Source organism: Oryx dammah, unplaced genomic scaffold (assembly GCF_014754425.2).
Source record: "Oryx dammah isolate SB20612 unplaced genomic scaffold, SCBI_Odam_1.1 HiC_scaffold_29, whole genome shotgun sequence".
In the NCBI taxonomy this organism is placed as follows: Eukaryota; Metazoa; Chordata; class Mammalia; order Artiodactyla; family Bovidae; genus Oryx; species Oryx dammah.
In genome coordinates this window covers 34,311,826-34,333,768 of record NW_024070213.1, presented here as the reverse complement: position 1 = coordinate 34,333,768, position 21,943 = coordinate 34,311,826, and the positions used below count along the sequence as shown (strand labels likewise).

Genomic DNA, 21,943 nt, shown 5'->3' with positions numbered 1-21,943 from the left:
GCCTATAAGTCTAATAAGGAATTTCCCTTCATCTCTGAGATGAAGAAAATATAGTCAAATGTTTTGCTCTCCTCAAGTTTACTTGTATCATTATGTGATATACTTCCTGCCTTTTTCTTTTATTAAAACAGTTACTTTCTTCATTGTCCTTTGTATTGATATTTACATACTATGCATCGTTCCAAGATGGAAGCTATTTTCTAATCTAAATTAGGAGATATTTTATCATTATTCCTTGAGGCAGGAATTGTTTGTTCATAGTACCTTGATGGTTCCTGGTAATAGTAAATGCTTGTTTAAATATCTATTGAATGAACTCACTCATCCAGTAATCATCATTGATATATCTATTACTATGCACAATTATGTACTTCCATGTGTGTTAATTGTATCCCCATGCCATTATTATTATGACACATTAAATGTGGATCTTTTACTCAAGGAAGAATCTTAACTGAGTGATCTCTTCTAAATCATATCGCTGGAATAACTAGGAGAAGAATTTAGAACTCCTGGCTTTGGTTTCATTATTTCCACCAATAGGTTTCTTTTTGCCTCAAAATATACACATTTTCTGTTTGTGCTGCCTAGTTGTTGCCATGTCTTCAAAAAGCATTTGTCAAAACAAATGAACCAACCCCCCTACCCCCAGAACAGTGAGTAACTCCCCCCAGATTTGCATACTAGCTTTAACCCTCAGAAAGGCAAAATAGGATAACAAACATTTTGATGACAAAATTTGCCTGGTAAGAGAAATGGCTCTCTTAAAAGCAATTTACGTCATTTGATGTGTGCAAACTGCAAAGCAGGTACAATATTAACACAGCAATTGTTCAGAGGCTGGAACTTTGTAACTATGGAGACGTTACCTCATAGTGTTCTAACAGGCAGGGTCGGCCAGATGTGAAAGTTGTAATCATAAAGGTAGCTTTGCTGGGTTACCGCCCTGTCTCTTGAGCTGCTTCCAGTGAGTGCTGCACACCTTCATCTTGATTTGTTTAACATTCTTAGCCAGTATCAGTATTGGCTATGTCGGTACTTACACACTCACATTAGAATCCTGGCATCAGCTTGGTGAAGAAATCATGATGTCTGGAGAGTGCTTTAAGGTAGTTAGATTAACAAGTGAGGTCACTTGAATAAGCAAATCTGCCTTGAATCTCAGTTCTCTTCATTGTCTAATGCCATAATTTATTTTTCCAGAAAAGAAAAGATTCTTGTATTCCAGCCAGTGCCAGAGATTCAGAAACTATTCAGGAAATGCCGGTGGTGCTGCAGAGTGGGGTCCATGAGACAGAAGATAAGATGGAGACTCAAGCACAGTAAGAAAGTCACAAATGAGTTTCAGAGGATGAGGATGGAGCATTTGACCTTTTTATTTCAAAACGGCTTATAAAATAGAACTAGAATCAAGTCTACAAATCTCTTAAAATTAATGATAACATACTACAGTTTCCTCAACCACTGTTTTATAATGTTTAGTCCCTGAGTAATAGAAAAATTCACCTAGACAGTTCTCCATCATATCAGACCTGGTAGAGTTTCCAAAACTCATATCTAAACATGTTAAAGTAATTGGCAGACAGTTTCTTTAAAACTACTTTACTAACAGAGAACTGCTGGAGAATTTTAGTTTAGGAAATATCTAGGAGGATGTTAAAATTACAGCTCTCTGTTTTTTACCACTAATGTAAATCATTTTATCAACTACAGCATCAGCATTTGTTTTCCAATGTTTTGTTAAAAAATGATCTTTAAGAAAAACAGCCATATGTTAATGCATATATATGGAACCTAGAAAGATGGTTCTGATGAATCTATTTGCAGAGTGTCAGCAGAGACACAGACATAGAGACCAGGCTTGTGGACACAGTGGGAGAAGAAGAGGGAGGGACGAATTGAAAGAGTAACATGGAAGCACGTAGATTACCATATGTAAAACAGATGGCCAGTGGGAATTTGCTGTATGACACTGTATGAGCTCAAACCTGGTGCTCTGTGACAACCTAGAGAGCTGGGAGGGAGGGGACATATGTATATCTATGGCTGATTCATGATGATGTATGGCAGAAACTAACATACTATTGTAAAGCAATTATCCTCCAATTAAAAATGTTTCACTTCAGTTCAGTCGCTCAGTCGTGTCTGACTCTTTGTGACCCCATGAATTGCAGCACGCCAGGCCTCCCTGTCCAACACCAGCTCCCGGAGCTCACTCAAACTCATGTCCATTGAGTCGGTGATGCCATCCAGCCATCTCATCCTCTGTCATCCCCTTCTCCTCCTGCCCCCAATCCCTCCCAGCATCAGAGTCTTTTCCAATGAATCAACTCTTCGCATGTGGTGGCCAAAGTACTGGAGTTTCAGCTTTAGCATCCAAAGAACACCCAGGGCTGATCTCCTTTAGAACGGACTGGTTGGATCTCCTTGCAGTCCAAGGGACTCTCAAGAGTCTTCTCCAACACCACAGTTCAAAAGCATTAATTATTTGGCGCTCAGCTTTCTTCACAGTCCAACTCTCGCATCCATACATGACCACTGGAAAAACCATAGCCTTGACTAAATGGACCTTTGTTGGCAAAGTAAGTCTCTGCTTTTCAATATGCTATCTAGGTTGGTCATAACTTTTCTTCCAAGGAGTAAGCATCTTTTAATTTCATGGCTGCAGTCACCATCTGCAGTGATTTTGGAGCCCCCCCAAATAAGTCTGACACTGATTCCACTGTTTTCTCATCTATTTCCCATGAAGCGAAGGGACCAGAGGCCATGATCTTTGTTTTCTGAATGTTGAGCTTGAAGCCAACTTTTTCACTCTCCTCTTTCACTTTCATCAAGAGGCTTTTGAGTTCCTCTTTACTATCTGCCATAAGGGTGGTGTCATCCGCATATCTGAGGTTCTTGGTATTTCTCCCAGCAATCTTGATTCCAGCTTGTGCTTCTTCCAGCCCAGCGTTTCTCATGATGTACTCTGCATAGAAGTTAAATAAGCCGGGTGACAATATACAGCCTTGATGTACTCCTTTTCCTATTTGGAACCAGTCTGTTGTTCCATGTCCAGTTCTAACTGTTGCTTCCTGACCTGCATATAGGTTTCTCAAGAGGCAGGTCAGGTGGTCTGGTTAAATGATCTTTAATATTGAATATACACAATTTTTAAAGCCAATGTTACTTTGGACTTAGATGTCTTGTGTTTACTGATCAGTTCAAGTCCATTTTTAAAATATTTGTTCTTAGAGGTCATCTGAGAAATATTAATAACTCTTGTCAATATGACCAATGCCGCATTGAAATAACATTGAAATGCTGGAATTGAATATTTATAACTACCTCTGCTTTAGTGTTAACTAGTTACAGAGGAAGCAAAATACCAAGTAAGGGCTTGGAAAATTCCACATGGGAAAGGGAAACCTAACCAAGCACCAGGAAAAGTCTCTCATCTTCCAAAAGGAGTCTAATAGGTCTGTGAGGCAGGGTTCTAACAGTGGGCTGCCCCATGCTCATCTCTTCCTGAAATGTTTTAGCTGTTCCAACAGTGCATGCTGCCATTAGAAACTTCTTGTTCAGCTACAAAAATAAGAACCCCTCTGTGACCCTAGACCAGATTTCTTTGATCACAACATTTGCAAAAGCTCATTGGGAATCTTTCATGGAATTAAATTTATTTGGAAATGCAATTGTTTTACCAAAGGAAGAAAAAAAATCGGAGCTTATAAAATGAACATGCTGAAAAGATATAGTCAGTTGTCTGTAATGAAACCCAGATGTAAAGAACTTTGAAAGAGAAAGGTCCTTTTCCTGCTTATTCTAGACAGTGTCAGGGAAAAATTATGTCATATGATCTGTCTCATTTTAGACAGAGATGAAATGCTTGTGATTTGACAATAGACCTCTGTAGTCTCATTTTCATTACCGCCCCTGTCATACTCAAGAGGGTGTCTTCATGGGTTAGAGCTTCTTTGATGAAAGCTGAGTGGTTGGGAAGCCAGTGGAATGGCCTGTGCTGAAGCTTTTTAAGTACTGCACAGGACTAATGCAGGCTTTCCAGGTGTCACTGTGGTAAAGAACCCACCTGCCAATACAGGAGACACAAGAGACACAGGTTTGATCCCTGGGTTGGGAAGATCCCCTGGAGGAGGGCATGGCAACCCACTCCAGTATTCTTGCATAGACAGTCTGGTGGACAGAGGAGCCTTGCAGGCTACAGTCCATAGGGTCGCACAGAGTTGGACATGACTAAAGCAAGTTAGCATGCAGAGTAATAATGCAGCTGCCAATGCTATTTAATTCTTTTTTAAAGTTGCTTGAGATATCTGTGCCATGTGAGAAGGACACTTAGAGAAGTCTGATTTTGAGTAGAAAGCTCTCCAGATATATAACATTTCTGATGAAGGAACTTACCAATTATAGAATAAAACAGTTGTGACTACCTCTTGGTAAACAAAGAGATTGAGAGTAACACTAGAAAGATGGCAGATTAGGAAGTTTCCGGCCTTTGTTCCCTTATATAAAGATTTGGAAAAACAAAAACAAAACAGTACTGGCTCAAATAACATTATGGGAACTCTGGAAAATGAGATCAAAATAGAGATGGTGTGTAGAGGCAAAACACTTGGTTCATAACTTATAGACGTGTGGCCCCCAGGAAGGCGGGGCTTAGGCTGTCCATGAATCTGGTTTTTCAGAGCTAAAGGATGGGACTCCAGGACCTTGCATTAAAAACACACACAGTCACAGGCACATGGATTGCTTTGAGGTTACTGAGAGCCTCAATGTGAGTCATAAAATGCAGTTGTCATAAGCTTTTTCATGAGCTACTCCATGAAAATATTGTTTTACTCATAAAATATCTGTATTGTAGTTTAGGGACTTTGTTTAAATCAATGCATACTATACTTTTATATTTACAAAAAAAATTTCTTTATTCATAGTAAGATTTACTTACAAAAATAATGCCTGAAGAGTAAGTTTTTCTTCTCTCTTTTGTGCTATTACCTTCAGCATCCACATACACACATACACAAATACACACACATGTATACATGTGAGCTTTATTTGTAGTTATTAATTTGTAGCATGTATTTGAAAGCATACATTAACTGTATATTCTTTATAAATGCAAGACAATCAAACAACAAGAGAAATTAAAGGGAAAAGGTATAGTAAACAATGATATATTAAACAGAAGTGATAATCATGTTTTTTCATGTTAATGGAAAGGGGAGATATAATACATAATGAAAGTGGGATGGGTGAATTTAATTCAGGTGACCGTTATATCTACTGCTGTGGGCAAGAATCCCTTAGAAGTAATGGAGTAGCCCTCATAGTCAACAAAAGAGTCCAAAATCCAGTACTCGGGTGCAGTCTCAAAAATGACGGAATGATCTCTGTTCATTTCCAAGGCAAACCATTCCATATCCCAGTAATCCAAGTCTATGCCCCAACCACTAGTGCCCAAGAAGCTGAAGTTGAACAGTTCTATGATGAGACCTACAAGACCTACTAGAACTAACACCAAAAAAAGATGTCCTTTTCATCAAAGGGGACTAGAATGCAAAAGTAGGAAGTCAAGAGATACCTGGAAAATAGGCAAGTTTGGCATTGGAGTACAAAATAAGCAAGGCAAAGGCTAACAGTTTTGCCAAGAGAATGCAGTTGCATAGCAAACACCCTCTTCCAACAACACGAGACAACTCTACACATGGACATCACCAGATGGTTAATACCAAAATTTGATTATATTCTTTGCAGCTGAAGATGGAGAAGCTCTCTACAGTCAGCAAAAATAAAAGACCAGGAGTTGACTGTGGCTCAGATCATGAACCCTTTATTGCCAAATTCAGAATTAAATTGAAGAAAGTAGGGAAAGCCACTAGACCATTCAGGTATGACCTAAATCAAATCCCTTACAATTATACAGTGGAAGTGACAAATAGGTACAAGGATTAGATCTGATAGAGTGCCTGAAGAACTATGGATGGAGGTTTATGACATTGTACAGGAGGCAGTGATCAAGACCATCCCCAAGAAAAAGAAATGCAAAAGGGCAAAATGGTAGTATGAGGAGGTCTTACAAATAGCTGAGAAAAGAAGAGAAGCAAAAGGCAAAGGTGAAAAGGAAAGATATACTCATCTGAATGCAGAGTTCCAAAGAATAGCAAGGAGAGATAAGAAAGCCTTCAATTAAGATGAATAAATTTAAATTTAAAAAAAAAAAAACAAGACACAAAGAGCATTAAAAAAAAGAAAAAGAAAGCCTTCCTCAGTGATCAATGCAAAGAAACAGAGAAAAATAATAGAATGGGAAAGACTGGAGATATTTTCAAGAAAATTAGAGATACCAAAGGAACATTTCATGCAAGTTGGGCACAATAAAGGACAGAAATGGTGTGGACCTAACAGAAATAGAAGAGATTAACAAGAGGTGGTAGGAATACACAGAAGAACTATACAAGAAAGATCTTCATGACTCAGATAACCACTGTGGTGTGATCACTCACCTAGAGCCAGACATCCTGGAGTCCAAAGTCATGTGGCTCTTAGAAAACATCACTACAACCAAAACTAGCAGAGGTAATGGAATTTCAGCTGAGCTGTTTCTAGTTCTAAAAGATGATGCTGTTAAAGTGTTGCACTCAATATGCAAGCAAATTTGGAAAGTGCAGCAGTGGCCACAGGACTGGAAAAATCTGTTTTCATTCCAATCCCAAAGAAAAGCAATGCCAAAGAATGCTCAAACTACCACACAATTGCACTCATCTCACACGCTAGGAAAGTAATGCTCAAATGTCTCCAAACAAGGCTTCAATAGTATGTGAACTGAGAAATTCCAGATGTTCAAGCTAGATTTAGAAAAGACAGAGGAACCAGAGATCAAATTGCCAACATCCATTGGATCATCAAAAAAGCAAGAGAGTTCCAGAAAAACATCTACTTCTGCTTTATTGGCTATGCCAAAGCCTTTGACTGTGTGGATCACACAAACTGAAAATTCTTCAAGAGATGGGACTACCATACCACCTTGCCTGTCTGCTGAGAAATCTGTATGCAGGTCAAGAAGCAACAGTTAGAACCAGACATGAAACAACGGACTGGTTCCACATTTGGAAAGGAGTATGTCAAGGCTGTATATTGTCACCTTGCTTATTTAACTTATATGCAGAGTACATCATGCAAAATGCCGGGCTGGATAAAGTCCTCCTGACTACAATCTTTCCCAGCATCAGCGTCTTTTCCAGTGAGTCAGTTCTTCCCATCAGTTGGCCAATATTGGAGCTTCTGGAATCAAGCTAGAAACAAGATTGCCAGGAGAAATATCAAAACCTCAGATATGCACATGACAGCACCCTTATAGCAGAAAGCAAAGAGGAACTAAAGAGCCTCTTGATGAAAGTGAAAGAGGAGAGTGAAAAAGTTGGCTTAAAACTCAACATTAAAAAACCTAAGATCGTAGCATCTGTTCCCATCACTTCATGGCAAATAGATGGGGAAACAGTGGAAACAGTGACTGACTTGATTTGGGGGGGGCTCCAAAATCACTGCAGATGGTGACTACAGCCATGAAATTAAAAGATGCTTACTCCCTGGAAGAAAAGCTATGACCAACCTAGACAGCATATGAAAAAGCAGAGACATTACTTTACCAACAAACGTCCATCTAGTCAAGGCTATGGTTTTTCCAATGGTCATGTATGGATGTGACAGTTGGACTATAAAGAAAGCTGAGCGCAGAAGAATTGATGCTTTTGAACTGCGGTGTTGGAGAAGACTCTTGAGAGTCCCTTGGACTGCAAGGAGATCCAACCCGTCAATCCTAAAGGAAATCAGTCCTGAATGTTAATTGGAAAGACTGATGCTGAAGCAGAAGCTCCAATATTGGCCACCTGATGGGAAGAACTGACTCACTGGAAAAGACCCTGATGCTGGGAAAGATTGTAGTCAGGAGGAGAAGAGGACCACAGAAGATAAAATAGTTGGATGGCCTCAATGACTTGATGGACATGAGTTTGAGCAAGCTCTAGGAGTTGGTGATAGGGAAGCCTGGCATTCTGCAGTCCCTGGGGTTGCAAAGAGTCGGACAGGACTGAGTGACTTAACTGAACTGAAAAGTGGGATATAAATGGTTTATAGAGTCTCAATTTTGAGTGGAAAAAAAGTCCTGGAAGGAAAAAATATTGAATCAGTACGTTGTATATCTGAAACTAATATAATATTGGAAATCAATTGTATTTCAATTTAAACATTCTTAATAAAAATAAGAAGCCTGGAAGGAAATGGTAAAAATTTTAGTTGGTGGGATTGTAATAATTTTTATTTTCTTCTTTCAGGTTTTACACTTTTGTAAAGCTATCTGAAATAGGAGTTTATTGATTTTTAAATAGAAAAAAGAAAAGCTTGACTTGATACTGAAGTGTTTTATTCAGATTGTTAAAATTAAAAATATAAGATACTCTTCTGTAGTTGCATAATACCTTTGAAAAGCAAAAACTGGAGTAATAGTAACAGTGAATGCTTCTTGTGTTCATAGTCTATCATTTTGACCGTCTCACTTTGTTATACTCATTTTTGTATGCAGAACAGAAGACTCACGGGACGACTTCCCAAAGAAACTGCCATCTTTAGTGCATTTCTTTCCAACGTCGACAGATTCAGATAGCACGACACTGCCGTATTCACGGTCATTCTCTGATGAAATCCCTCTCAGTTACTGTCTGTCTAGCCCTCAAGTTAGTGGAGCAACTATATCGACAATTGGACCAAAGCCTCTTCAACCTGCTCTAGGGACCCATTCCAACTCAGAAAACAGCTTGGGTAAGCAAAACACAAACTTTTTAAGTGTTTTTAAAGCATATAGTTTGAGTCATTATATGCCTCGAAGTCAGAATGATGTTTTATTATTTGTCTTCAGTTCAGTAGATCAGTCGTGTCCGACTCTTTGCGACCTGATAGACTGCAGCACGCCAGGCCTCCCTGTCCATCACCAGCTCCCAGAGCTTACTCAAACTCATGTCCATCAAGTCGGTGATGCCATCCAGCCATCTCATCCTCTGTCGTCCCCTTCTCCTCCTGCCTTCAATCTTTCCAGCATCAGAGTCTTTTTTAATGAGTCAGTTCTTCACATCAGGTGGCCAAAGGATTGGAGTTTCAGCTTCAGCATCAGTCCTTCCAAAGAACACCCAGGACTGATCTCCTTTAGGATGAACTGGTTGGATCTCCTTGCTGTCCAAGGGACTTTCAAGAGTCTTCTCCAACACCACAGTTCAAAAGCATCAATTCTTTGGCACTCAGCTTTCTTTATAGTCCAACTCTCACATCCATACTACTACTGGAAAAACCTTAGCTTTGACTAGAAGGACCTTTGTTGGTAAAGTAATGTCTCTGCTTTTTAATATGTTGTCTAGGTTGGTCATAGCTTTTCTTCCAATGAGTAAGCATCTTTTAATTTCATGGCTGCAGTCACCATCTGCAGTGATTTTGGAGCCCCCCAAAATCAAATCTGTTACTGTTTCCACTGTTTCTCCAACTATTTGCCATGAAGGGATGGGACCGGATGCCATGATCTTCGTTTTCTGAATGTTGAGCTTTAAGCCAACTTTTTCACTGTCCTCTTTCACTTTCATCAAGAGGCTTTTGAGTTCCTCTTCACTTTCTGCCATAAGGGTGGTGTCATCTGCATATCTGAGGTTCTTGATATTTCTCCCGGCAATCTTGATTTCAGCTTGTGCTTCCTCCAACCCAGTGTTTCTCATGATGTACTCTGCATACAAGTTAAAGAAGCAGGGTGACAATATATAGCCTTGACATACTCTTTTTCCTATATGGAACCAGTCTGTTTTTCCATGTCCAGTTTTAACTGTTGCTTCCTGACCTGCATACAGATTTCTCAAGAGGTAGGTCAGGTGGTCTGGTATTCCCATCTCTTTAAGAATTTTCCAGAATGTCTCCAGTATCCTCATTTCTTAATGCCATATGCAGAATAATTTAACTATATTCACCATTGATTCTAGCACTGGAAGTCATATTCAGGTCACGTAAATATATGTGGCCAAACACATCATCTCTATGATTAAAGTATCTTATGTTGTCATAATGGTTCATGGGTTCACCAATTAGATGATCTAGAATTGCTGGATAACTGAAAGTTTTGTTGTATGGCATTAACTGCCTTTCCTTTGAATGCCACCAGAAAGATTAACAATATTGTCCATATTGTGCTATAGATCTATGGCTTACAGAAGGAAAGACAGCTAAGAGAAAGAAGAAATACAAAGTGTGTAATAAAATGGTGTAGAGAAAGGGAGAAACAGTCATTTGGAAACAAGGAAAATGACAGTAAAGTTTTGACAGTTGCCGCAATGCACTCAGCAGTGTTCACACTATGAGGTGTATGTTCCTCACTGTGTTTGAGGAACTTTGAGTTTTCAGCGTTTAATGAAAAGACTACTGTCTTTGGAAACCGAAAACCTTGGTTCAAACCTACAACATGAAACATCTGGAATTAAATTAGTTCATTCCCACTCGAATGAGAATTTGCTTTAATCTTTACATGAGACATTAGTTTAGATATTTGGTATCTCTGAGTCTCATTTTCCATAACCACAAAACGCAGGTTAAAATATCAACTTCAAGGGCTATTCTAAGTATTAAATGAGATATTTATGAAAATCACCTAGCACATAATAAATGTGCTCAGTAAAGTTAGTTGTGAATCTGAACGTATCTGTACCTTCTCATAGAATAGGCTAAATTTGAGGTTTGCATTACCTCAACTAACAAATTTCAAGATTGTTAGCACAAATACACCCATGACTACCTGATGTCTTCATTTTCCCCTACCATTCTATGCACATCTACAACCTCTATATTTCACTTTGTTCCTGATATCTTCTTAAGATTTTGACACAGTGTCATACAAGATTTTGACCTTCTGCCATTATTGCTGTATTCCCTGTGCTTCAATGTTTGTATGCCTAAGGTACATTTTTCAAAGCAGCCTCCTAAGTTCACACTGACCTTGAGCAATGACCAGTATCTCGATGCGTAAAAGTAAAAATACACATTTTCTGTCTAAGGAGGTAATATTTCTCATCCTTTGGCACTGTATCATTGTTTGTTCTCTATTTGGGTTGAACTGCAGCACTTCTTAGTATGAAGGGAAAAATAAATATATTGGTTTCCCCTTGCAAGATGAGAGTGGTGCTGGGATAGAGTCTTTCCTTCAGTTACTGTAGATCCTGATCTGAAGATGGGTATCTGAGTTTCCCAAGACTTGTTTTGCCTTTGGTCCATTTCATTTCTAGATGAGATGATAATTGGAACCCAAGATCTATGTGTCTTCTTCCCTTTCAGAGTACAAAGATTTTCATCCCTCAAGATGAGCTGTTAACAATGCTAGATAGTCTCTTTCTTCAAAGGAATTTAAAAATTTAGCAAATACTCACTTGAATAGGAATTATTTAATTTAATTCCAAGTATTTCTTCTAAACAAAATCCCCTAAGGAATCCTCTTTAGGAAGTATGTGTTTTTATTTTTTTCATATCTCGCCTTGCTTTGGTTTTGTTAAAGACACAAGAAGATAAAGCACACTCTGCTGCTGCTGCTAAGTCACTTCAGTCATGTTCGATTCTGTGTGACCCCATAGACAGCAGCCCACCAGGCTCCCCCATCCCTGGGATTCTCCAGGCAAGAACAATGGAGTGGGCTGCCATTTCCTTCTCCACACCCTAGATTGTCTTAATCCTTTGATGATTTTGGACCCAGGGTCATGTTAGCCAAAGTCCCTGTGCTACAACAATCGCTATCATTTATTGAGTACGTGCTAAATGCTAGACACTCATCTATATTATCTGCAATCCTCACATTGCCTCACACAAGGTAGTATTATCCTTATTTTATTTTCAAGAAAACCGAGAATTAGAAGGTTTAAATTATTTGACTTAAATCAGTAAGTAACAAAGCTGGGATACAAGTGTGTCTAAATCCAAGACACAGTGCTCTGTTTCATCATGATGTCTCTCTGTAATGTTTCTCTCTGCAGATACACAATTAGATTTATCCAGCATGATTCCTTCTATGCAAAATAATGAAACCCATTTTATGTTTGAATCTTAGTATTGAGAATTTTAAAAGAGTAAATTTCCAAGAGAACATTAGAATCTGATTAAGTATTACTTTATCTTCCTAATACAATATTTCAGTTGATTAGAGGAAATTTAAGTCTGCCTGGCAAAACATACACCATTGGTAGGAAAGAACTCATTTGAGACTTTAATTTATGCATAGCAATTTGGGGAGAAGAGCTAATTATGAAATAGAATAAACTGTACATATCCAAATTTGAGAGACTCAAAAATGTTTTATCTACTCAAAAACTTACATTGCTTCTACTACAACTTAATTAAATTATAATTATGCTGGTGATTGAGAGTTTTAAGATAACTGAAAAAATCTCTAAGAACTGAGTGTCACTAAAAATAATCACTTACTGGTTATTTTACAGACTTTGGTTTAAAGTTTCTAACTATCGTCATTGAGTTTGACTGTGACAGTAAAGTATATAAGAACATTGTTTTGTATGGAAGCAAGGAATAAAGATAGTAGCTTTGGGTCCTTTTACTCTTTTATATACTTCTCTATATTTGGTTTCTTTGAAAGGACTCAACATCATCAAAATTCCAAAGAAACGCTCTATTCCAGTCCTTGCTGGTGAGCCAGCTGTGATTGGAGAAGGGGAAGATTATTTCCTGTCTTTGTTTGGTGATACAAGGAAACTTGTGCATTCATTCCACGAGAAAAGTTGGAAGCACTTCTCTATGATTCTTGAAGAAGTGGGCCGATCTAGATCCAGGTATATACTCTATTTGAACTATTTATGTCTTCTATTGGAGTAAGAGTAATAAATTAGTAGGAAATAAAGATCTAATCTGTTGTTAGATCCAAGGTCTCTTCTACAAACCCTAAGCAATCCATTAAAATATAACTATTTAATATTCTGGGCAATTAAAAGGGATAAATGCAACTTTCTAGGGAACCAAACAAGGAATGTTAATTCTTCTAAGATGCCAGAGAAAACAGCACTACATAAGTCTTACCAATAAAGTTAACTCTATATAAGAACCTTTTTATTATTGGCAAAGCATTCAGATGGATTTAGAATCTTTTTTTCATCTGCTTTGAGTTCAAGACAGAGGGAAAAAGGTGGACCTATAACTCACTTATAAAAATATCCATTTTTATGGTTGTTAGTATCTACAGGAAAAAGAATTGGTCAGAAAGAAAGTTGATGTTAGAATCAAAATAAAAGATGACTTGTTTATGCATTTACTTCACCCTGCTTTTCTTGTTGCATGAGCAACAGGTTAAATTGTGAATTTTTAGTAATAAACATATTTTTTAAAAAGCTTTTATAGAAGAATCGTTGGTTTAAAGTGTTGTGCTGGTTTCAGGTGTCCATTACATTATTTGTGGACTTTTTAACGACAGCCATTCTGATGGGTATGAGGTAATTCCTCATTGTGGTTCTGATTTGCATTTCTCTATTAATTAGGAGTGTTAAGCATGTTTTCATGTGACTGTGTGTCTTCTTTGAAGAAACATCTATTTAGATCTATGTTGGATACATTTTTTTTTTCTATTAAGTTGTATGAGCTGTTTGTGTACTTTGGATATTAACCCCTTGCCGGTTGCATCATATGAAAATATTTTCTCCTATTCCATAGATGTCTTTTCATTTTGTTGATAGTTTCCTTTGCTGTGCAAGAGTTTTTAAGTTTGATTAGGTTCTGGTTTTTAAATTTCCCTTTTCTTTTTGCCTTGGGAGATTGATCTAGGAAAATATTTCTACAATTTATGTTAAATTATGTTCTGCTTATGTTCTCTTCTAGGAGGAAATGGCAATCCACTCCAATATTCTTGCTTGGAGAATCCCATGGACAGAGAAGCTTGACCGACTATGGTCCATAGGGTTGCAAACAGTCAGACATTACCGAGCAACTGACCATGCATGCACAAAGCTACAGTAAACAAAATGGTGTGGTATTGGCACAAAACTAGACATAAAGATCAATATAACAGGATAGAAAGTTCAGAAACAAATCCACACACCTATTACCGATTAATATTATGACACAGGAAGTAAGAATATACAATGAAGAAAAGACATTTTTCAACAAGTGAATATTTTTTTACAAGTGAGTTACACATCCACTTTTCTCCCTCTCTTGGACTCAAGATAGATGAAAAAAAAAAAGATTCTAAATCCATCTGAGTGATGTGCTAGTAAGGTTATGGTCAAAATCCTTCAAGCTAGGCTTCAGCAGTATGTGAACTTTGAGATGTGCAAGCTGGGTTTAGAAAAGGCAGAGGAACCAAAGATCAAATTGCCAACATTCATTGGACCACAGAAAAAGCAAGGGAATTCTAGAAAAACATCTATTTCTGCTTCATTGACTACACTAAAGCCTTTGATTGTGTGGATCACAACAAACTGTGGAAAATTCTTAAAAAGATGGGAATACAAGACCACCTTACCTGTCTCCTGAGAAACGTGTATGCAGGTCAAGAAGCAACAGTTAGAACTGGATATGGAACAACAGACTGGTTCCAAATTGGGAAAAGAGTATGTCAAGGCTGTATATTGTCACTCTGTTTTTTTAACTTATATGCATAGTACATTATGTGAAATGCTGGCTGGATGAATTATAAGCTGGCATCAAGATTTCTAGGGGAAATATCAGTAACCTCAGATATACAGATGATACCACTCTAATGGCAGAAAGTGTAGAGGAACTAAAGAACCTCTTGAAGAGGGTGAAAGAGGAGAGTGAAAAAGCTGGCTTGAAACTCAACATTAAAGAAACAAAGATTACGGCTTCTGGTCCCATCACTTCATGACAAATAGAAGGGAAAAGAAAAAATGGAAGCAGTGACAGATTTTATTTTCTTGGGCTCCAAAATCACTGGATGGTGACTGCAGCCATAAAATTAAAGGCTTACTCCTTGGAGGAAAGCTATGACAAACCTAGACAATGTGTTTAAAAGCAGAGACATCACTTTGCCGACAAAGGTCTGTCTAGTCAAAACTATGGTTTTTCCAGTAGCCATGTACAGATGTGAGAGTTGGACCATAAAGAAAGCTGAGCCCTGAAGAACTGATGCTTTTGAATTCTGGTGCTGGAGAAGAATCTTGAGAGTCCCTGGGACCAAAAGGAGATCAAACCAGTCAATCCTAAAGGAAATCTACCCTGAATAGTCATTAGAGAGACTGATGCTGAAGCTACAGTTCCAATACTTTGGTCACCTGATGCAAAGAGCTGACTCATTGGAAAAGACCCTAATGCTAGGGAAAATTGAGAGTAGGAGGTGTGGCAGAGGATGAGAAGTTAGATAGCATCACTGACTCAATGGACATGAATTTGAACAAACTCCAAGAGATAGCGGAGGATAGAGGAGCTTGGCATGCTGCGGTCCATGGGTTCACAGAGAGTCAGATATTACTTAGCAACTGAAGAACAAGGAGAAGGAGCTATATGGTGTCATACCATACATTTAGGTCTTCAAACAATTTTGAGTTTACTTTTGCATACGATGTGAAGAAATATTCTAATTTCATTGATTACACCCAACTTTAGCTGTCCAGCTTTCCAAACATCACTTAAGAAACGGTATTTTCTCCATTGTATATTCTTACATCCTGTGTCATACATTAATTGATGTTAGGTGTGTGGGTTTATTTCTCGGTTCTCTATCCTGTTGCACTGATCCATATGTCTGTTTGTGTGCCAGTACAACACTATTTTGATTACTATAGCTTTGTGCATGCATGCTCAGTTGCTCACTCAATTCCAACTCTTTGCAACCCCATGGACTGTAGCCAGCCAGGTTCCTCTGGCCATGGGATTCTCTAGGCAAATATACTGGAGTGGGTTGCCATTTCCTCCTCCAATGGATCTTCCAGACCCAGGGATCAAACCCAGATCTCCTGTGTCTCCTGCACTGACAGACAGATTCTTTACCACTCTGCCTTCCGGGAAGCCCACTGTAGCTTTGTAGTATAGCCCAAGACTGGAAGAGTAAAACTGCCAACTTTGTTCTTTTTCCTCAGGATTGCTTTGGTAATTCTGGTTTTGGTTTCTTATTCTTGATTTGGCAGTTCCATATAAATTTTAGGATTATTTGTTCTAGTTCTGAAAAAAATGCCATGGGTATTTTGATAGAGATTGCATTAAATCTGTAGTTTGCTTTGGGTAGTGAAAGTGAAAAGAAAGTGAGGTCACTCAGTCATGTCCGACTCGTGACCCCGTGGACTGTAGCCCACCAGGTTCCTCTGTCCATGGGATTCTCCAGGCAAGAATACTGGAGTGGGTTGCCATTTCCTTCTCCAGGGGATCTTCCCAACCCAGGGATAGAACTCAGGTCTCCCGCATTGCAGGCAGATGTTTAACCTCTGTGTGTTCTAGTTTTTAGCATAAAAATCTTTCACCTCCTTGGTTAAGTTTACTCCTAGGTATTTTATTCTTTTTGATGAGATTTGAGGGTTGTTTTTGAGGATTAAAAAATTTTTTTTCTATCTATTATTTCATTATTAGTGTATAAAAATGGAAGAAATTTCTGTATATTAATCTTGCATCCTGCTACCTTGCTGAAATCATTTATGAGTTCTAATAGTTTTTGTGTGAAGACTTTAGGGCTCTCCACATAGAGTATCACATCATCTGCAACTACGGACAGTTTTATCTTCTTCCCTTCCAATGTGGATGTCTTTTATTTATTTTTTTTTTCTGATTGCTATGGCTAGGACTTCCAATTCTATGTTGAATAGAAGTAGTGAGAGTTGGAATCCTTGTCTTGTTTCTGAATTTAGCAGAAATGCTTTTAGCTTTTCACCATTGAGTATTATTTGGCTATGGCTAGCTTTAATTATGTTGAGATATGTTCCTTCTATGTCTTGTTTGGAGAAATATCAATTTAGATCATCCACCCATTTTTTTAATTGGGTTTTTTGTTGTTATTATTAAGCAGTATAAATTGTTTGTATATTTTGGAAATTAATCCCTTGTTGGTAGCATCGTTTGCAAATATTTTCTCCCAGTCTGTAGGCTGTCTTGACATTTTGTGATGATAATGCCCTATTTTACATTTTAATGCTTATCCTTTTACTGTGTATTATGGTTATAATCACTTTTACAATTTTTTCAATTTTTTAAAATCTACATACTAACTTATTTAAGTGATTTTCAATCCTTCTATATATTTGGCTTTCCTATTGTGATTTTTTTTTTCCTTTCCTATAGATTATTCTTTCTTTTCTATTTAGAGAAGAGCTTTCAGTATCTGTTTTAGGGTAGGTTTGTTGTTGTTCAGTCGCTAAGTCTTGTCTGATTCTTTGTGACTCTGTGGACTGCACCACCTTCACTGTCTCTTAGAGTTTGTTCAAATGCATGTCCATTGTGTCGATTATGCCATCCAACCATCTCATCTTCTGTCACCCCCTTTTCCTCCTGCCCTCAATCTTTCCTGGCATCAGGGTCTTTTCCAACGATTTGGCGCTTCACGTCAGGTGGTCAAAGTATTGGCATCAGCTTCAGCATCAATCTTTCCAATGAATATTCAGGGTTGATTTCCTTTAGAATTGACTGGTTTGATCTCCTTGCAGTCCAAGACTCTCAAGAGTCTTCTCCAGCACTGCAATTAAAAAGCATCAATTCTTTGGCGCTCAGCCTTCTTTATGGTTCAAACCTCACATCTGTACATGACTAGTGGAAAAACCATAGCTTTGACTATATGGACCTTTGTTAGCAAAGTGATGTCTCTGCTTTTTAATATGCTGTCCAGGTATGTCATAGCTTTCCTTCCAAGGGGCAAGAGTCTTTTAATTTCATGGCTGCAGTCACTGCCTGCAGTGATTTGGAGTCCAAGAAAATAAAATCTGTCACTATTTCCATTTTTTCCCCATCAATTTGCCATGAAGTTATGAGATCAGATGCCATGATCTTAGTTTTTTTGAATGATGGGTTTCAAGCCAGCTTTTTCACTCTCCCCTTTCACCCTCATTAAGAGACTCTTTAGTTTCTCTTCACTTTCTGCCGTTAGAGTGGTATCATCTGCATATCTGAGGTTTTTTTATATTTCTCCCAGCAACCTTGATTCCAGCTTGTGGTTCATCCAGCCTGGCATTTCGCATGATATACTCTGCATATAAGTTAAATAAGCAAGATGACAATATAAAGCCTTGGCATACCCCTTTCCTAATTTTGAACCAGTGCTAAATTCTTTTTGCTTGTCTGAGAAATTTTTTGTCTCTCTTTCTGTTCTAAATGATAATCTTGCTGGGCAGAGTATCCTGGATTTTAAGCTTTTCTCCTTTCAGGACTTTGAATATAGCATGCCACTCCTTTCTGGTCTGTAAACTTTCTGCAGAGAAACTAGCTGATAGCCTTTTAGGGGTTCCCTTGTGAACTGACTTTTTGTTTTTTTCTTGCTGCTTTTAGAATCCTCTCTTTACTGTTAACTTTTGTCATTTTAATTATGACATGTCTTGATGTGGGTCTGTTTGGTTTCACCTTGTTTGGGACTCTCTGTGCTTCCTGTGCCTGGAGGTCTTTTTGCTTTAAGTTTGGGAAGTTTTCAGCCAAAATTTCTTTAAATACCTTTTTGATCCCCTTGTCTCTCTCTCCTGCCTCTGGAACCCCTCTTATGTATAGGTTCACATGTTTTATTTTATATTATCCAATAGATTTGTTACTTTCTTTTCTTCTTCTTTTTTTTTGGTTTTTCTGTATGCTGTTCTGATTGGTTGATTTCCATTATTGTACTTTTCAGATCACTTATTTGTTCTTCTGTGTTATCTAATTCACTATTCATTGCTTCTAGATTGGTTTTTATCTCAGCAATTGAATTCTCTATTTTTGATTAGTTCATCATTATCATTTCTAATTTCTTGTTTCTGTGATCTGCATTTCTATCAATAATCTTTCTTAGCTCACCATTTTTATTATCACCTTTTCTGAATTTGGGGGTCTCGTAGACTGGTGAACTGTTTCATTATTCTTGCAGAGATTTCCCTTGTTCTTTTAACCAGAATTAACTCTTCTGCTTTTTCATTTCACTCAACTTTCTCTATCCCTATAAATTCAGGAAAAATAGTTATCTAATGTAGTCTTGAAGAAGTGTTTTTATGTGGGAACATTCCTGTGTAGACTGTGTCCAGTGTTCTTGGTGGGATGACTGCTTTTGCTATGGACACCTGTGTATAGTTTCTAAGGGTATGCTGGCCATTATCCCTGTGATAGGTATGTGGTTGGTGTTACAGTGTCTAGAGTCTGTGCAGGTTGTGAAGCAGGGCTTGCTGCTCTGCTCCGTGGCTGTTGCTGTACACCCTATCGGAAGCAAGGTGTACTCCTCAGTTGTTGGAGCAGAAGCCCTGAGTGTCAGACTCTGCTGCCCTTAGGTATATGCCCTGCCCCAAAGGAGGTAATTGCTGCAGCAAGTGAGGTCTGTGCAGTCACAGAGGACCTTTGAACTACCTGTGTAGGTGTCTGCAGTTCTGCTCAGAAGCAGGCCCAAGGTCATGTACTTTTTGTTTTGTTTGTCCCAGATCTAGTGCATAGCTATGATGTGGAATTGCCTGGGATTAGGGCTTGAGGTATTGTGGCTACTGAAGTTGAGGTGGTTCAGCTGCTGAGATTTGGGCTGCTTCTGTGGCATCTTCTTCCAGGACCTCTCTGCCCTAGATCTAATGCTAAGCTGCAGTGTGGTGTAGGCAGAGCCAGGGCACTCTCACTAGGAGAGCTGCTGCATACTCCTGACTCTGCTGACGGTGGCCACCACCACTCCATCCAGACCACACTTCAGGCTCTCCTTATTGTGTCTGCATAGTGAGACTGAGTCCTCTTCCAGGGCCTGTCTGCCCAAGATTCAGTGCCTACTGATGGCGTCAAAATACTTTCTAGTTTCCATTTTTATGTCATCTTTGTTCCTTGAGTATTTAGAAGTGCATTATTTAGTTCCCAAATAATTTTACAGATTTTCCATTTCTAATGATTTTCCAGATAGCCTTTTAAAATTAATTAATTACTCATTATTATTATTGGCTGTGCTCAGTCTTCACTGCCGCACTCAGGCTTTCTCTAGTTGTGGTGAGCGGGGGATGTTCTTCGTTGTGGTGCAGAGGCTTCTCGTTGTGGTGGCTACTCTTGTTGCAGCTCACGGGCTCTGGAGTGCAGGCTTAGTAGTTGTGGCACAGCAGCCTAGTTGCCCTATGGCATGTGGACTATTCCCAGACTAGGGATCAAAGGATCCTCTACATTGGCAGGCAGATTCTTAATCACTGAATCACCAGAGAAGTCCCAGATATCTTTTGTTATTGATCTCTAATTCAGTTTCATACTGGTCAAAGAATATAATTTGTATGACTTAAGTCATACAATTTTAAATGTATTGAGACTTACTTTTAGCAGGATATTGTTTCTACTGGTAAACGTTCATTTTACAAAGAATGTATATTCTGATGTTGAGTGAAGTGTTTTGTAAATATTGATCAGGTCAAATTGGTTGATGGTGATTTTTGTCTTTTTTTTTTTTGTGATGTTGTTGATTTTATGTCCATCAGTTGTTGAGAAAAAGGTGTTAACATTTCCAACTATAATTGTGGATTTGTTGATTTCTCTTTGCAGTTCTCTCAATTTTAGCTTCATGTATTTTGAAGCTCTATTTTCAGGTGCATAAACATTTGGGATTGTTACTTCCTTTTGATGAACAGATGTCTATATCATTATGAAATAACCTTTATCCCTAGCATTATTCTTTGCTCAGAAATCTGTTATGTCTGATATCAATATAGCCATTCCAGTACTGGTATTAACATGGTTATTTTTTTATCCTTTTAGTTTTAGCCTATTTGTCTCTTTATATCTAATGTTATGTTTTATAAGTAGCATGTAACAGGCTTGCTTTTTCACCTTCTGACAATCTCAGTCTTTTAATTTGGGCCTTTAAACTATTCATGTTTAAAGTAATTATTAATATGGTTGATAATGTCTTGTTATTTGTTATCATTTTGATTTGCTGCAACTGTTCTGTGTTCTCTTTTTTTCTCTGTCTTCTTTGGAATTAATTATTATTATTAATTCCATTTTGTCTCCATTGTTGGCTGATTTTCTACAACTGTTATTTAGAAGTTCCTTCCAAGTTTATAGGATACATCTCAAGCCTATTGCAGAATACTTTCATGTTATCTTTTACCACTTCTCAAATAGTATAAGAGTCTTCAGTTCAGTTCAGTTCAGTTCAGTCACTCAGTCGTGTCCAACTCATTGTGACCCCATGAATCACAGCATGCCAGGCCTCCCTGTCCATCACCAACTCCCGGAGTTCACTCAAACTCATGTCCATCAAGTCGATGATGCCATCCAGCCATCTCACCCTCTGTCGTCCCCTTCTCCTCCTGCCCCCAATCCCTCCCAGCATCAGAGTCTTTTCCAATGAGTCAACTCTTCACATGGGGTGGCCAAAATACTGGGGTTTCAGCTTTAGCATCATTCCTTCCAATGAACACCCAGGACTGATCTCCTTTAGAATGGACTGATTGGATCTCCTTGGAGTCCAAGGGACTCTCAAAAGTCTTCTCCAACACCACAGTTCAAAAGCATCAATTCTTCGGCGCTCAGCTTTCTTCACAGTCCAACTCTCACATCCATACATGACCACAGGAAAAACCATAGCCTTGACTAGATGGACCTTTGTTGGCAAAGTAATGTCTCTGCTTTTGAATATGCTATCTAGGTTGGTCATAACTTTTCTTCCAAGGAGTAAGCGTCTTTTAATTTTATGGCTGCAATCACCATTTGCAGTGATTTTAGAGCCCCCCAAAATAAAGTCTGACACTATTTACACTGTTTCCCCATCTATTTGCCATGAAGTGATGGGACTGGATGCCATGATCTT

The 21,943-nt window shown here is 38.3% G+C and overlaps 1 protein-coding gene across 1 annotated transcript in view; it reads left to right on the top strand.

Moving 5' to 3' along the window:
• The window catches only part of LMNTD1 (lamin tail domain containing 1), an 80,709-nt gene that overhangs the window by 12,020 nt on the left and 46,746 nt on the right, over positions 1-21,943 (top strand). The window contains exons 3-5 of the mRNA XM_040234575.1: positions 1,204-1,322; positions 8,576-8,811; positions 12,656-12,848. Of these exons, the coding sequence (XP_040090509.1) occupies positions 1,261-1,322; positions 8,576-8,811; positions 12,656-12,848 (491 nt within the window). The 5' untranslated portion in view covers positions 1,204-1,260. The remainder of the gene's footprint in view (positions 1-1,203; positions 1,323-8,575; positions 8,812-12,655; positions 12,849-21,943) is intronic.